At 47.0% G+C, this 17381-nt stretch overlaps 1 protein-coding gene, 1 long non-coding RNA gene and 1 pseudogene across 4 annotated transcripts in view; all 3 read right to left on the bottom strand.

Annotated features, from left to right (window-relative positions):
- LOC149365099 (putative RNA-binding protein EEED8.10) overlaps positions 1–9768 on the bottom strand; it is a 45683-nt gene extending 35915 nt beyond the window's left edge. For 2 of the 3 annotated variants that reach the window (XM_089575179.1, XM_089575178.1), the window contains exons 1-5: positions 9525–9768; positions 9110–9288; positions 8672–8708; positions 8491–8544; positions 7279–7478 (exon numbers count right to left, since the gene is read on the bottom strand). In XM_089575179.1, the coding sequence (XP_089431305.1) occupies positions 7279–7478; positions 8491–8544; positions 8672–8708; positions 9110–9136 (318 nt within the window). In that variant the 5' untranslated portion in view covers positions 9137–9288; positions 9525–9768. Of the gene's footprint in view, positions 1–7278; positions 7479–8490; positions 8562–8671; positions 8709–9109; positions 9289–9524 lie in introns of all 3 variants that reach the window. The other variant, XM_089575180.1, reaches the window with a different exon arrangement.
- LOC149365101 (uncharacterized) lies at positions 161–5073 on the bottom strand. Its single transcript, XR_016289259.1, has 2 exons — positions 4524–5073; positions 161–2773 (listed from the first exon to the last, which is right to left on the bottom strand). It is a non-coding gene; the product is annotated as an uncharacterized LOC149365101 (long non-coding RNA).
- A 3890-nt stretch (positions 9769–13658) lies between the features above and the next one.
- Positions 13659–16989, bottom strand: LOC149365102 (uncharacterized; annotated as a pseudogene).
- Positions 16990–17381: the final 392 nt, after the last annotated feature.

A 17381-nucleotide genomic window follows, 5' to 3' on the forward strand; every position in this document is an offset into this window, starting at 1 on the left:
GCAGCAATGCTTCGCTGCATTCTTACGGGTAGCTTAAGCAGTGATGGGAATGGCCAAAACCATTTTGTAGCAGGCCTTGTAGCAGGAAAATATTCGCTTTGTAGCAAGCGTCACTTGTTTTGTAGCAAGAGCCGGCATTTCCGAAAAAAAAAGCTTAGAAGACAAATTTATAGTTTATTTGTAACAGCATACATCAATGCAATGCAATACAGAAACACACAAAGTGTATATTGACTAGCACTGGTAATCATTACCATGGTAATTGTACCGCAAGACAAAGAAACATTGTCTTCACCAGCAACAAAGAACTGAGACCGAAGTACTCAAAATATTAAAATAAATTATGAGTGTAAACAGGAGCAGCCACTGAACTAAACCTGCTTTCGAGAAAAAAAGGAACTGACCATCTTGGATTGCAGTAAGCATGTATGACAACCCTTCGCACAAGAATCAAGAGAAATGAAAGGGAATTAGGCATGTGCTTTAAAAATACTGATATCAGATGGACAGGCCTATGTTCCTTTCTTTGAGCCCTTATTAAAGGCAGCCAGATGAGAGACACTATCATTCATTTTTTCCCTAGCTTGGCTCAATATTGCCTGGCCACTCGCAATGTCACTGAAGTTCTTCAGCTTCATGCCCCGCTCAATCAGCAATTCAGCATTTCTGAACATGTGCTGCGCTTCATCTACCTTCTGTTTCGCTTGTGCTTTAGACAAGCTGGCACTTGCTAGCACTGGATCCGCACCTGCACGTGGCCTTTTCGACTTCTCTTGTTCGCAGGCAATGCGCTCTGCATACCGTTTCGATGCGCCTCGAACGGCCCTAATGACATTTGGACAAATTGAAAGCTGGCATGGGTCACTGTTGTACCTTCTGGCAAATGACATAATCTGGCGAATACCATTCACGCTTGCCAGACAAAGGTTCGACCTCTCATTCAAAACCCTTGTATTCTGGCTGAAGCCTCGCTCAACATCAGCGTTCCCATGCGGAAGCGAAAGAAGGGCCTTGACAAGCTTAGTCAAAAGCGGATATTTTCTCTCACCTTGAGCGCCCTTGATGATAAATATATTATGCCAGTATTTGTCAAGTGGCCCATCAGTGCCCACATTCAGCGCTTCAGAGCTTAAGAGTGTCACCTCATCAAGGAGAGATGAAACTTGGCTAGGTTGTATCACTTGAGGCGCACATTTTGCAAGATATCTGAACGATTCTGCTGAAGACTCCTGGGAGTGGGTGTTTGGGTGCAAGCACCTGAGGTGCTGAAGTGTCAAATTCTGAAGAGGAAGCCTTGTCAGAAGGTACTTTGAGCACGCTATGTAAAATGACCTAGCTCCTAGTCGAAATTCAGCTTTCTCTGAAGCAGACCAAGATTTCATAGCTTCCTCAGTATCTGCCCCAACTACTATGCTTTCCTTCCAATTCTGCGAACTTTCGACATCAATGGAAGCGAGCTCATGTCCCTGTTTCAACATGAACACCTGAGGCCTCAGAAATCTGCCCAAAATTTTCTTCAACATCATCACCATTTCATCATAAAGAACATGCAGCAAAGGTTCACTCTTTTGAAACAGCGTCAGAAATCCCACAACTAGGTCACCTGCATTCTTCACAAACAGAGCCTTTGCGTAGAAACTTTTGTCATTCAGGTTTCTGTTTAGTCTCGCCCTCATGCTACCTGCAGCACGCACTGGTTTCTGGGAGTCTAGGATGCTCTTTAGGGCAGAAAACTGCTCGACTAGTCTTTCCACGGCTGGTACAAGAGACAACCAGCGACAGTTGACATGACGCAAAAACACAGTTTCAGGCAATCCAAGAGCCTCTTGTTTTTCTTGGAGCTGGGCACTTTGCACCGAAGATGTCTTGAAAAAGTAATACACGTCACTGACTACAGTTTCAACTTCACTACCAAATGAATCAAGAGCACATGAAAACGCGTTGTGCACCTTGTGCAGCGAGCACTCTCCGATTTCCATTAAGGGGCCGTTTTCCTGGGTCAATTTTTTCTTTAAACACTTCATTACATTTGGACCATCACTGAAAAATGAAAAAAACCCTGCTCGAGGAATATTTTCAGTGGCTTCATTTACACATTTCAAAAGGATATCAGCCGTTGCCCTCCCCAAACGAAACGACTGCAGGTGCTCGACCACTACTCCTTTTTCAGCACCAGAAAAGTAGCGCACGAGAACATCAAACTGCTGGCACCGCTGTTCTGGCAGTGGTGTTTCATCTACACTGATACTGTAAAACACACCAGGACGATTCAGTTCCTCATGCACAAGTCCCTTGAAATAAGGCCCAAGCCCATCTGACACAACGTAAGACACTTTTTTCCTACTACAGGAGAAGTCTTTAGCCACCTTTGAGTCGGGAAACATCAAGCGATGAAGGGGTGTAGCCGTATCCGCCCATGAGTATGGGAGACCTTTTATCGTCAATGCCAAAACAAAAAGTGCTTCGCTAGCTGTGACACGGTCTGCATGGGTCATCGTGCCTGTCGATGAAAAATCCAACGATGCTTGAACAGCAGCTGGCCTCTTCAGCCTCCCGTCAGGGCCCCGAAGCTTGCTGGTCAGCTCCAAGTGCTTTTTACTCTGTGAATGCCGTTTCACTGCTGTGACACCATGCTGTGAGCAGTTGATTGTCTGGTTACAAATAATGCAATAAGCATTTTCTTCCCTTTTTCCTGGTCTGCACCACACCTCGAAGCAATCTCCATTGCAGTCGACATCTTTCAATATGCCAGAGTTAAATTTGCTGTTGCGTCCTGCAAACGATAAATAATAATGTTAGTTTGATGAAATAAAAAGCTGTTATGCAAGCAATATGATCCTGTAAATTAGAGAATAATTGTAGAGTGCTTAAACATATTCTAAAAAAAAAAATAAAGACCCAGGAAACACTACGGTTCTTTTCCCACAACAGTCATGGTTAACAATTATACACTTCATTCAAACGTGGCAGTACAAGTTATAGAAACACGTTCCTCGATACAGAACTGAATATTAAAAATTAACTTTAACAAAATTTCAATGGAGGCAAAATTCCAGAGGGCCGTGCGATGTCAGTGCACGTTAAAGATACCTAGGTGGTCGAAATTTCCAGAGCCCTTCACTGCAGCGTCCTTAGGTTGTAGCTGTTGCACTAATAGCTGCAAAAGTAGCTTTTTCAGGGCTTTCAGAGCACCTGAGCTGCACATACCGGCAATCTTTCCTGCACTAATTTGATGAATAAACGTTAATTTGGATAAACGTTAATTTGAACACGTAAAAACAAAAGAGCAGTTTGTTATAAATACAGAATAAGCAAAGTGCCAAAAATTTGCAGCTCACTAATTACAAAGTATTGAAGGCTTCTGTCTAGATGTTTGGCAGAGCAAGCTCCATTCTAAAAACCGGACACGTGTAATTATAAAAGCAGTACCACTTTCGCCGACAAAGAGCGCACCTGCTTTGAGCGCGCGATCGCGCTATCATGCAGTCCTCGACCGCCGAGGAAGGGTGGAGGCTTTCTCCCACGTATCCCTTACCCGCCCGTTAATTGCTGCCCTGAAAAACGACCTTGTTTCCCCTTACTTTTTGAAAGCTTCCGCCGTAAATTCGCGAAGCCTGCCAAGCTTCGACAACAGACAGGGCCGTCAGCGCAGCGCCAAAATCGTACGAACGTAGCGGGCGCGCCAGAAGACGCTTGTTGCTTCATCGTATAGCCGGAAGGCTGCAAAATACCGCGTTCCGTGGAACTTTCTTTCATTTTCGCCTCGGAAGTTTTTTTAATTACGGCAGCAACACGAGCACGAAGGCCAGAAGGCCCACCAACTCCGTGAGAAATGTACGGCGTCATATACGTCCGCGGTATACACTTTATTTCAGAAGCCGCTACATAAAACTCCTTAGCATGAGTTCAGTGCTCATATCCATATAACACTTTCAGCTCAAGCTGCAAAGGCACCGCTTTAAGGACGTCTTTCAATCAGCCAAGTGATGTCAGGAAAACGCATTCCGTAGGCTCCGCAGCCGGACAATCCGAAACTACCAAGCGACCTCGCATGCCGAGTGAATAAAGGAGCGCGTGAATGGCCCGGTCGCCGGCGAGTTTTATGCATTTCGTGCCGCAAGGTTGTTATGGGCAGCCCGGACGTCACTGTAGCTTTATTTCAACCACGGAATTCGTAGAACTGCGGATGGCAATATGAAATTACTGAGCGACGTTACACGGCTGCCCAGCACGCCACGTGCTCCAGGGCTTTCGAAGCTGATACTAGCGTAAGACGAACGCCACAAAACTACAAGTACTCTTTCATAAAAAGTAAACAAACCGGGAATTAACAGCACCCTCTCTTGCAGGCTCAAACTACCGCGGTTCTGCAACGTGCATCCACCACCATTCGCTCAATTTGCTACTGTTAAGTCATGTTCAGTTTCTAAATTTGAACCCCGCCACACTGACTCATCAGCTCTTATGTCCAGAAAGACTCATTTGAATAAACTAAAAGGCGCAAAAAACGAGAAAAAGCTTACCTTTCAGTTTCGAGAGCGCCATCGTGACGCCGCCACGACGCCGCTGAAACCGCTGAAACCACGCAGTCGAGGCGAACGAGCGGCGGGAAAGTGCAAGAGCGCGCACCGACGCGCCAAGGCCTAGCCACGGCCCACTCCACCAACTACTCGCCTCCGGTGCCGGCCCACCGGAAACGCTCGGAGCTCGGACGCGGTGGAAAGCGTGACGCGTTCACGACACCCTCACTCAGTCACACTCTCCCATCAGAGACGAAGTAGACGGAGCACCATGCGGAGCACTCTAGACGAAGACTGAGAACTGGATCGTATTGGATTTTACCGGCTACTCTCAGACTTCAATGGCGGACAACAGTCGCAAGCATAGTTCCCTCACAGGGCAGTACCTGACGTTGGCGACGGCTCGTTTTGGCGCAGCTTTGGCGCAATTTTGCAAAAAGGCCCCTTTTTTGGAGCAGCATGTAGCAGCTTTATCGAAATGGCGCAGATTGGCGCAATTGGCGCAGCATTCCCATCACTGCTTAAGCGTTTTATGCCTGAATATATCGCAAAATCAAGCTGCACTCAAATTTCACATTAATTAGTTGCACGTCAGATGCCACAGTAAAGAGGTAATCAAAAGCTGCTTCATTCAAGAGGACTTCAATAAATAAAAACCATATCTCAGATATTCTTTTCTGCCCCTTAAAAGTCTGATTTGTACTTTAGAGAAAATGATGTACGCAACTACGCCTGGCTTTGCAGTGACAGGTAGCGGCTGCTGCAGTTGCCGATGGTAAATAACAGACAGCGAGCTTGTTTGTACAACACTGCGTTTTACATTTAGCTCGAGAAAAAAAGGAGCAGAAAGGATCCGTGGCATGCACTGACTTGCTACACAATGCACGCTCGCTGCCGTGCTAAACCAGCGAGTTGCCATGACGACCTGCCGTCCACAATGTCACTAAATGTAAGTTGCTCTCTGTGCAGACTGCAATTTAAGCTTTTTAATTCCTTTTACGCAGGCACTGCAAGAACCGCAAGGTGCTGCTGTTAGGCTCTTTTTTTTTTTCTGCAGTAAACAAATAAAAGGGATTAAGCTAAAAAATATCTTGCTGTGATCCTCCTCCTGCATGCATTGGGAGACTTCGCAGACAAAGTTTTCAGAGGTTCACCATGCACACAGTGCATGCGTGCTCAGTGATGCCTGAAAACTAATTTGCAAGCTAACTCCGAGCCCAACGCAGAGCCACAGCATCGCTGCGGTCGAGAACCATAGGTGACGCTGAAAAGCCACCTCTGGCCCATGAAACATGTTGGGTGTAGTGACGCGTAGCTATCGACTGATCATCCACTAAATGAGAAGGTTCATGCAGCCACACACTGCACAAAATCATCATGCCGGACCCTCATACAGCTAACAGAGTTCTAGAAAAGCGACTGCACATTTCTGTAGAGTAAACATAAGCATTCTGTGGAAGGTCGCATTGTTCAATCTACGGAAATGCAGATGGAGCGATAACTCCAGTGACAGTGGCGCCATCTGGATTTTATAACGTGGACCACTTCTGCAAACAGTGTTTCTCGTTAGGCCTAAAAGCTACAAAATTGTCCAAAAAAATAAAAAAAACAGGCCAAATTTACCATCCATTCAATTTGTTACAGGGAAGTTAAGATGACGAGGAAGTTCTGTGCCCAATTTATAGCCAGCTGATGTGCTGAAAAATGCAGTAACACCGATGAGTCCACTCTGAAGTGAGGGGCTCCACTGCAGAACATGCCACCATGCTGGCGATTTATCTCGTTGGGGTCCTTGAGCACCTGCTAAGGGAGTGTATGCTATGACTGCGATGTCATTGTCTGGTTTCTTCAAATTTATGCTGCATTCGAGCCGCCACATCCTTTTCAAACGTTTGAACCAATCAGGTGTGGCCAAAAACAAGTTTCGAAAATGACGTAACTCTGAATATGGGCCTCTGAACTGGCAACAGCAGCAGCTCAGATTTGACCCATTTGCCTGCTTAACAATCCAAGTGGCTGCCATGTGATGACAATGGTCAAACAAGAGTGCAAGAAAACAACATGATTAGCATCACCCAAAGATAGCTCTCACCACTAGCAGCTGCCAGTAATATATTCCCTGAAACAGTTAGGTGCTATGTAATGCCATAAATTGCAAAGACCAAGGGCTGGCACTGCAGTGTTGATCAGTAGGCTATGCTAGGTGCAGTCTTTGCCAAAAGTAACCCGGCACAGGTGGTTTGTTTCCTAGTCGCGTAGCGAAGCACGCATGGCAGCCCTTAAGCTCTGATTCTGTGTAAAGAAAGGTGAGACCTTGTCTTTAGGGCTGCTGTAAATGCTCCGTTATACGTTTGAGAAGCAAGAACCTGTTGCTCGGTTACTTTTAGCAAAGACTGTACTTCCACACTATTGGGAAACTAGCAGCTTGAGGGCTTGTGATTGATATTGTTGCCAGATTTGTAACACTGAAATTCCCATCTCTACATGCTTGGTGCCAAGCAATGTTCGAACAAAGTTATTTGCATAAATTGATAAAAATATAATCTGCCGAAGACTGAACCTTAAAGAATGATTCTGCCATACCAACAAACTGCCACTGAATGTGAACATTACTTTTATGCAATGGCAATAAAAACAAGGGTTGGCTTTGAACGCATAACCTTTAACTGCCTCTCTCAGAGTGGCATCATCAAATCTTTTCTGTTGGGACATATGCTTGTACCAACGTAACAATAAGCATCTGATTAAGAGTACATACGTCCTCAGAGTCTGCCATGACGACTTCAGAGACAGCAGTTGTAGACGTGCTTGCAAGGAGTTCATCAGCAGAGAGGGGTGCTGCGTTTTTGGTTCCACATTCCATGCCTTTCCCTTTGGCTCCTGCCTTCTCTGAAGGGCGAGATGTTCCAGCCAATGCTTTCTTCTGCCGAGTGCACCTCGCAACAGGCTGATCTATGTCTACAACAATAAAAGAACCAAATCAGCAGACTTCCAACAAGCAAGCCAGAGTTTTCGACATTCCGAGAACAAATAAGCACAAGAAAATGCTCCATACAGAAGTAACCCATTCAAAAGAAGATGGAAACCCCAAAATTAGCCTTGCAATGTTTATTTACTTTGTTAGAAAATCCTGCAGGCCCTAAGGAGGGATGTGGGCCTTAAAATTATTTTCTTTATTTCCGGCAGAATCCTTATCATAATTATCATAAAAGCATGCAGTTAGGGAAAAATTTTTTATAGGTTTGATTTATTGGTTTATTGGGGTTTAACGTCCCGAAGCAACTCAGGCTATGAGGAACGCCGTAGTGAAGGGCTCCGGAAATTTCGACCACCTGGGGTTCTTTAACGTGCACTGACATTGCACAGTACACGGGCCTCTAGAATTTCGCCTTCATCGAAATTCGGCTGCTGCGGCTGGGATCGAACCCACGTCTTTCGGGTCAGCAGCCGAGCGCCGTAACCACTAAATTATAAGAAATACCTACAGAGCTGCATTACCCAAAATGTACTTTTTTAGGTAATGCTGTTTTTACACTTGCCGCAATGCAAATACATTTGTACAAAAAAGTCTATAAATAGAATGTACAAATTTAGCTTAGTTTTGTTTACAGGGGTCTAACATCGCAAAGTGACTCAAGCTATGAGGGACGCCATAGTGAAGGGCTCCAGAAAGCTCAACCATCTGTTTCACCTGGTTTAACAGTCTAAAGCAACTCGGGCTATGAGGGACGCCTAATGGAGGACTCTGGATAATTTCGACCAATTGGGGTTCTTTAACGTGCACTGACATCACACAGTACAAGAGCCTCTAGCATTTCACCTCCATCGAAGTACGACCAGCATGGCCAAGATCATAGCCACGTCTTTCGGGCCAGCAGCCGAGCGCCATAACCACTGAGCAGCCGTGGCAGCAGGGGAAAAGTGAATGCGGTGAGGCAAGTTTGATCAGAATGGACAGTTTATGCTTTACCTTGTTCAGTCTGTTCTTGGTTCCCTGAAGTTTCTGGTTCTTCATGCACTTGATCTGTGAAAAAGCAACATCTAATTCACAATACACTGAAATATAGATACACTTTGCCCCATTTCAAAAACATACAATCGTCATGACAGCAGAGTTCACAAACGAGCAAAAGTGTTCGTAAATCACTAACCAGCAATCTGCTTTCGCTGTACACGGTCCTTCTTCCTCTGCCATAACATGGAAGCAAAAATAACGAAGTCAATGCAAGCACACAAAAAGATTGAGCGAAACCATTGAAAACGACCAAAATTATACCGATTAATTAAAGATGACCATGACTGCTCTGGTGCCACAATACCAAAACGTCACTACAAAAGTAGGGGCAAAGCAGTTGCTAATGACAACGACAATGTGCCAGTGCATGTTTAGGGCAGTCCACTTTTACAGTGTTGAAAAGACTACATGATAATCACGAGCAAAACTACAATCTCACACATCTTCCCTGTCAGACGAAAAGCTCAAACAGCCAGCATACGTGCACTTGGCAACCCATGCTTGTGACGCTATTGACAAATGATGGAAGTTATAGTCCTAACAGCAACAGAACGATATCATCTGAAATTTGTACCTTAGGAGCCGCACGCTTCGCATTCATTGTTTTCGCGTTCTTCGGGCGGTGGGAACTTATTTGCAGTTTTCCGGCGTACCCTCGTTCGGTCTTCGCCTCGTCACGATGCTCCGACTTTTTGCTCTTCAGTTTCCCTTTTTTGCTTTTCGGTATAAAAGTAAGGTGCACTTGGAAAGAACCTGACGGCAAAAACAAATAAAAAATAAAAATCATGCTGCAGAAGGGCCAGCGCACACTAGCGTTTCAGGAAGCGGAAACATCGGTTATTTGTACTAGCTCCACAAATTAAAAATACGATGACTTCCAACCAGCCAGCGAGCCACTGAGTGCTGCTTCGGCGTTGGCACTGCTTGGACATAGAATTAGACTTCCAGAACACTGCATGCATAACATGAAAATTTTGCCGCTGGCTCACCTTCAGCGATGCACTTTACTAGAACACAGTAGCTACATGAGCCAATTTTGCAAGGGAGAACCAGCAAACGTTACACAGGCCTCTGATGATACGACCGCTGTATCAGTGAAGCACAAAAATCCGTTCGTCCCAAACGTCAAACATCTGAAAAGGCTCAAAACTGCACAGCAATCGACCACAACAAGCAAACGAGTGTTCTGCGAGCAGTTCGCCAATCCGCCACTTCGCGCTATCAGTTAGGGTGGTTGCCAGCATACCCTCCTTGGCACCTCCAGAGAAATCACGATAATTTGAAAATAATCTGAAGCGATTTTTCGCTAATGTATTCAGATTTAAAGCGAGCTACTGCTTTCGTTTCTCAGGAATTTTAAACCTTCACTGTAATGCAGCCATTGGTTCATTGTTGGCGGAAAAAAGCGAAAGCGCGCCCTGCGCGTCTCCATTACAGTGGTTGGAATCGATGATGCCACGGCTGCTGATTTATCAGTAGATCTACTGATTTTTAAAATTTTCTGCTGATTCAGTGATAAAGCACTTGAATCTACTGATTTTCTTGCTTTTGTACTGAAACAAAAGCAAAAGCTGCTACTTTTTTTAGTCTCCGGCAAAGCCTTGCAATCTTTGGATACCGAATGGCGATATTTAAAAAACGCTGATATCCCTACAAGCGAAGATACCTCGTTGCACGAGTTCTGGGCAGTCGTGTTTTCTCAAAAACATTGTGATGGAAGCGCCGCTTTTCCTGCATTGACCGAGTTTGTGACGGCTATACTGTGCTTACCGCATTCCAGTGCAGCAGTTGAGCGGGCATTTTCTGCTGTAAACAACCCGAAGACAAAGCTGCGGAACAAGCTTAGCACGGAGACTATCTGTGGCTTTCTACACACGAAACGCCTGATGACGTCTTCAGCATGTCACAGCTTCAACATTGACAGGCCACTGATAAGGAGAATGGACGACTGGCACAAGGATAAGCATGAGTGTATTTAATGCGGCTTTGCTGGCACAGCCACTTGTGGAATTTCACAGCATATCTAGTCATATACATGGTCATTTTGAAGTTGTCTGTTCACGCGCAATAAAGTTTATTTGCGTAAGCTATAAGGGACTCATGTTTTCTTATTTCTGGATCGTCATCATCGTGATCAACCTATATTTATGTCCACTGCTGCACGTAGGCCTCTCCCAGCGATCTCCCAATCACCCCTGTCTGGAAGATACTATAATCTAAAGATTTCAGGTACTAACTACCATCTGACGCCTTTGAATATGCCATCAGAGGGCTTCACTGTTTTTCACTTCGTGCTTGACAATGGCTCTCTGGATCCCCGGGTTTTTCAAAAGTATCGCCAAGAATCTCGTGGCCAATTTTTGTACTATTTCTTAGAAGCTACAATACAACAGCAGAGTACTAATATAAGCGCTGAATTCGTGGGCTCATAAACTGAGTACAAAAATTGAAATTAAAAATCTACTGATTTCTCGCGAAAAAATTTACTACTATTTTTTTATGTGTCGTGGCAACACTGGTTGGAATCCTCCATTGTGTTCCCTTGGCGGTGGTTGTGTGCGTGCCGGTAGAGCGGGTCGGCACGTGCTGTGTGAAACATTGGCACGTGTAGCACATGCCTGTACCCGTGCAAGAGCCCGCCTAAGGCTCAACGAACGAACCTCGGCATGAATTAAAGTCGGGTCAACGCGCAGCCCGACACAAAATGCTTGGCCCGACCTTGGCAAAAGTGACTGGGCCGAGCTTGGGGATGAACATGTGCCATACACGGCCATTCATAACCTCGGGCCAATGCTGAATGCCGACCTTAGCTACGTTGGTCCAACACAATGCAAAAGGAATACAAAAGTTTCCCGGGAAAGCAGCCGGCGAGGATGAGATAACAGTTGGTCTGTTGAAGGACGGAGGGGAGTTTGTGCTAGAAAAACTAATCACCCTTGTGACCTCGAGCGTACCAGAAGCTTGGAAGAACGCTAACATTATATTAATTCATAAGAAAGGAGACGTCAAGGACTTGAAAAATTACACACCGATTTCATTTCATTTCATTTATGAAATGCTTACTTTTGATCAGCTTACTTTTAGGTATTTACTAAGGTAATCGCTAATAGAATCGGGACAACCTTAGATTTCAATCAACCAAATGATCAGGCAGGCTTTCGTAAAGGATACTTGACAGTAGACAGTAGACAGTGATCGTGTGACATATTCACACGATCAACCAGGTGGTAGAGAAAAGCGCCGATTATAACCAACCCCTATGTATAGCCTTCATTGATTACAAACTTAGTGGAAACCTCGGCAGTCATGCAGGCATTGTGGATTCAGGGTGCAGACGAGTCCTATGTGAAAATTCTGGAAGATATCTATAAGGACTGCACAGTTACCACAGTCCTCCATAAAGTAAGCAATAAAATTCCAATAAGGAATGGTGTGAGGCAGGGAGACACGATCTCGCCAATGCTATCCATGCACCACCTGATTACATGAGGTGTTCCGAGGCCTGGGTTAGGAACAGGAGAATACCTAAGTAATTTGCGATTCGCTGATGACATTGCTTTGCTAAGTCACTCAGGAGATGAACTGCAAAGCATGCCATAGCAGAACAGTGGGTCTACAATTACCATGCAGAAAACCACAGTAATGTTCAACGGACTAACAAGGCAACAGCAGTTCACAATTGATAGCGAGGTGCTGGAAGTGGTAAGGGAATACGCGTCTACTTATGGCAGGCAGTGACCGCTGATCCAGATCATGAGAGGGAAATAACTAGAGGAATAAGGTTCGGTTTAGTTTAGGGGGTTTAACGTCCCAAAGCAACTCAGGCTATGAGAGACGCCGGCTATGAGAGACGCCGTAGAGAATGGCGCCGAAAACTATAAAGGATAAGGTTTGGTTTATGGGATTTAACGTCCCAAAGCAACTCAGGCTATGAGAGACGCCGTAGTGAAGGGCTCCGAAAACTAGAAGGATAAGCTTAGTTTGGTTTGGTTTATGGGGTTTTACGTCCCAAAGCAACTCAGGCTATGAGAGACGCCATACTGAAGGGCTCCGGAAATTTCAGAGCCCTTCACTACGGCCGATCTCATAGCCTCAGTTGCTTTGAAACGTTAAACCCCATAACCAAACCAAACCTTATCCTTCTAGTTATTTCCCTCTCATGAGAAGGATAATAATGAGGTGGAGCGCATATGACACGTTCTCTCAGATCATGAATGACACTTTACCAATCTCCCTAGAGAGAAAAGTGTACAACAGCTGTATCTTACCGGTGCTCACCTTAGGGGCAGAAACGTCGAGGCTAACGAAGAGGGTTCAGCTTAAGTTAAGAACAACGCAGCGAGCTATGGAAAGAAAAAATGATAGGTGTAACGTTGAGAGATCGGAAGTGGGCGGAGTGGGTGAGGGAACAAACGCGGGTTAACGACAACCTAGTCGACGTCAAGAGGAAGAAAAGGGCTTGGGCAGGGAATGTAATGCGCAGGAAAGATAACAGCTGATCCTTAAGCGTAACGGAGTGGGTTCCAAGAGCAGGCAAAGTAGCAGGGGGTGGTAGAAAGTTAGGTGGGCGGATGAGATTAAGTTTGCGGGGATAGGTTGGTCGTAACTGGCAAAGTACGTGGTTAATTGGAAAGACATAGGAGAGGCCCTTGCCCTGCAGTGGGCGTAGTCAGGGTACTGCCGCTGATATGATGACTCGTAGCGACTCATGTCTCAATCAGACTCAGGACTCACCTAGGTAGTACCCTCTCATTTCAAGACACTATTCATTTGGGTTCACTCACTCATTTCGACTCACGACTCATATGGGCTCACTAATTTCCACTCACGACTGATCTGTACTCTGTCATTTTGACTCAAGACTCATCTGGACTCACCCACTCATCTCGACTCACGACAATCTGTGCTCACTCATTCGGGCTCACTCGTACAATTAAACTCATGACTCACCCAGGCTCACCTTTACTCAGTACTCCTATAAACTCACACATCGGAAAGCTGAACCGTTTTTACACCCAAAAGCCCAAGTTACGCGCCTAAAATGACAAGAAACTTGTTAAAAACACTGCGATGCGATGAGCTCTTAACTGCAGCTAGCCTGTAGCCAGGCCTGGCTGAGAGGCTTAGAGGCCTGTAGCTGCCGCTGCGGGACGTAAAGATTTGAGCCCACTGCATGTGTTCTGCAACCAATTAAAAAGCAGCAAAGGAACAACGTACTAGAGCAACCGCGATACCGCAAGCCACAGCATATATCCAACAAGACCAAGCATGGCGACTAGTCAACTTTTCTCGCCTTTTAGTAATGTTCTAGAGCCTAGTAGCCACAAAAATTTCATACCACGAAACCTTGAAATCCCTCTACATCATCATCACCATATCGACCAAAAGCGGATAGAGTGCACGTGTGCACAGGAGACTCGCGTTTTTGAAAGTTACAAATTCGTGCCCAAACGGCATCATGCATTCAGTTTGGATCATGGGATTGTTCAACCTCACAACATGGACTTATTTAATTTCATAGGACCGCAGTCTGCCGGACTGACCAGGACGCAGTTCATGCACGATCTGATTGTGAACCCACACTCACCGCGACTAAGATCACGATGCGAATGCGAGCCCGCACTCACGACTCACATCATGATCCGAACGTGAACCTGGTCTCACGACTCAGATCATGATCTGAATGTGAGTCCAGACTCTCTCATGACTCAGATCATGATCTGAATATGAGTCCGGACTCACTCACGACACAGATCATAATGTCAGTGTGAGCCCGGGCTCATTCACAACTCTGATCATAATCTGAAATGAGCCTTTGTGAGCCCGAGTGAGTCGCCTCATGAGGGAGTCCGCCTACCTATGCGGTGAACAGACAACGCGACAACGGACGATTTTGCTCGGGATTGATACCCATCGGATTAGGGCTTACACATTAAATGCTGTTGCCTTCTAGATCCCTGAGATATGTACCGCACAAGGCGTACAAGCCTATTTCCTTGTCCTTCAACTGCTATTCTATTTCTAACCATTTCGCTCTCTTTTTACACCCTTGCTTGTCTATGTAACTGATCCTGGTGTTAAATTTATTTTTTAGTGTTCTCCCTAGTGGAAATTTTGTTGTGCTTAGCCTCCATTATTTCGCTTCTTCGCTTTCACCTACCCTTACGCCCGGAGTTCTCGTGGACCATCTACTGCACGGCCCGGCAGGTGCCAGCCGATCCCTGCTCCCTCCGTCCACTAAAATGGATGTCATTTCGTCCAAACCCTCTTCCAATGCCTGCTCCATGCAATTCCCTGTTTATTTATACCCCAACGAAGCCTTTCTCTTCGCTTAACTTACTTATCTCCAGATTAACAATCACCACGTCCCTGTCAACCTCTCCGCTGCTTCTGGTGCTTAAAAAAGTTGCTTAAAAACTGCCGCTATTTTCGTACGCACTGAAGCAAAATTAAGGAGGAAAGCAGTTATATAAAAACACTGCACGAAAATACAAATTTTATTCTGTAAGGGCCAGTGCGGCTGGCACCATCAGGGGACACGGGGACGGCTGGCAACATGGGAGTAGGGGATGCGACCCTGTGTACGGCTGGCAACACGGGGTGAAGGGGACGCGAAAGAAAGAATGCAGGAAAAATCGGCGCTAGGCATATATAGGACACGAAAACAGGACATCAAAAAAAGAGCGATTATTCGATAATTCGCGGGGCAGTTCACTGCTTTTTTAGGCTAGGACAGGGACTCTGAGAACAAAAACGTATAGGTCCAAATTTGAAGAAGTGGATATTTTGTGCTCTGCTTGTAAAACGGAAACGGAGACCATAGAGCACTTGGTTCTAAGGTGCGCAGAACTCCGCCCAGCCCTCCCAGAGGGGGCAGCAACGGCCATTGAGATAGCGCTGGGATTTACTGGGGAGGACGGGCGAGTGGATGGGAAAAGCGTGACATTGACGAAGGGGAGGTTGGAGGATTGGTGGCGGAAATCAAGGGAGGGGAGAATTTCGAGGGGAAAAGGATAGACAGATTAGACATTGTAAGAGCGAAAGGGAAAGAAAGGGAAAATAAAAATAAGTTAACAATAGGGGAAGTATAGGCTAGGTGGCGAAAGCTACCGCCCGGTACAAAGGGTAAAGCCATTATTAAAGAAGGCCGCTCAGGTGGTGGGGAATGGCGCAGAAATTCCTCAATTTCCCGAGGCTGTTCGCCGTACCTGGGGCGGGGCGCATCTCGTCGGAATCCGCGAAGACCGAGCTCACGATAAGGGCAGCGGCGATAGATGTGACCGGCTTCCCCGCAGTGGAAACATAGCGGACGGTCATTGGGGGTCCTCCACGCGTCGGCCTTGCTTGGTCCACGCTGTTGGAGGCGAGGGGGGGAAACAGGCGCAGGAGGTGACAGGGGCTGCAGAGGGGGGGACGGGTGGTTGAGCGGTGGCGGGGACGAGCGACGGACGACGGACGTCACGGCGGGCTGTACCGGAGGAGAGGTGACGGCACAGCGAGGTAAAAGTGCACGTTGCACTTCTTCTCGGACGACCTCCGTGAGGGGGGATGAAGAGGAGCAAGCGGCGGGTGGCAGACACTTCCGGAGTTCCTCCCTAACAACTGCGCGGATGACCTCGCGTAGGTGCATGGCGTCGACGGGTACGCCACCTGGGTAAGCCGCCGGGTGGTCAGCGCAAAGAGTGGAAGCTGTAGAAACTCCAGCAAGCCGACGGTAATGATCTGCTCTGGCTGCCAGGGCGCACTCGATGTTAGTCGCCTCGGATATAAAACCGACCGCGGTTGTGGGAGGATCCCGAATGAGACCGCCGAAAATGTCGGACTTTACCCCTCGCATAAGAATGCGCACCTTCTTGTCCTCCGTGGCTCGGGGATCGGCTCGGGCGCTAAGCCGCAACACGTCTTCGACGAAACTTGTGACGGTTTCATCGGGGCCCTGGAACCTGGTTTGCAGGAGGTCCTCTGCGCGTTGACGGCGATGCTGGTTAGCAAACGTGAGTCGCAGTTGTGCCTTGCAAGTATCCCACGACGTAAGGGTGTTCTCGTGGTTCTCATACCAGTGACGGGCAGTGCCCTCAAGGCAGAAATACAAGTTCTGCAGGCAATGTTCCGCAGTCCAGCCGTTGTGGCGGGCAACGCGTTCGTAGTGCTGAAGCCAATCGTCGATGTCCTCGGAGGCTTCGCCACGGAACGGGGGAGCTGAACGAGGAGCGACAGGGAGGTAAACCACGGCAGGCACGGGCGAAGAATCTGTCTGCTGGCCTTGGCTCACGGTAGATCGAGCCATGTGCAGTGCCGGTACGGACCTTGTGGTAAGGTGCGGCAAGAGGCCGAATTCGGGGCCGAGTCTTGAGTTCGCCGGCTGGCACGTATCTCGGCCTCCTCTGCAGAGGGGCGGCGTCCGGGGCTGGGAATGGAACTCTGCGAAGCGGGAGGTAGGGGATGACATCGCATAAGACGGCACCTCCACCAGAAGGGAGGGGAGCAGTGTCATGTGTGCTGTGACTTTCCACTCAGCGTGATGTTCAGCCAGCGGGGTGCCGATCGCCGGCAAAGAGGAAGAAGCGCGGAGGGAATCGCTCGTGCGCCCGGCCGCGACCGCTTGGGCTGTCTCTGGCGCCTGCCCTCGTGTGGTCCTGGTCTTCCAGTGTCCCCAAGACCGGCGTCTTATGAGCGACCCGTGACAATATATGTATATATATATATGCGACATAGAGAAACGCTTAATTGAGGGAAACATTTATTGCCAGACGATGTTTCGGACAAAGCCTGTCTTTTTTCATGCTTGAAAAAGGACATGCCCTGTCCGATACGTCGACTCGCAATAAATGTTTACCTAAATGAAG

This window comes from Amblyomma mixtum, chromosome 2, assembly GCF_055824585.1.
Source record: "Amblyomma mixtum isolate Tamu chromosome 2, ASM5582458v1, whole genome shotgun sequence".
Lineage (NCBI taxonomy): Eukaryota > Metazoa > Arthropoda > Arachnida > Ixodida > Ixodidae > Amblyomma > Amblyomma mixtum.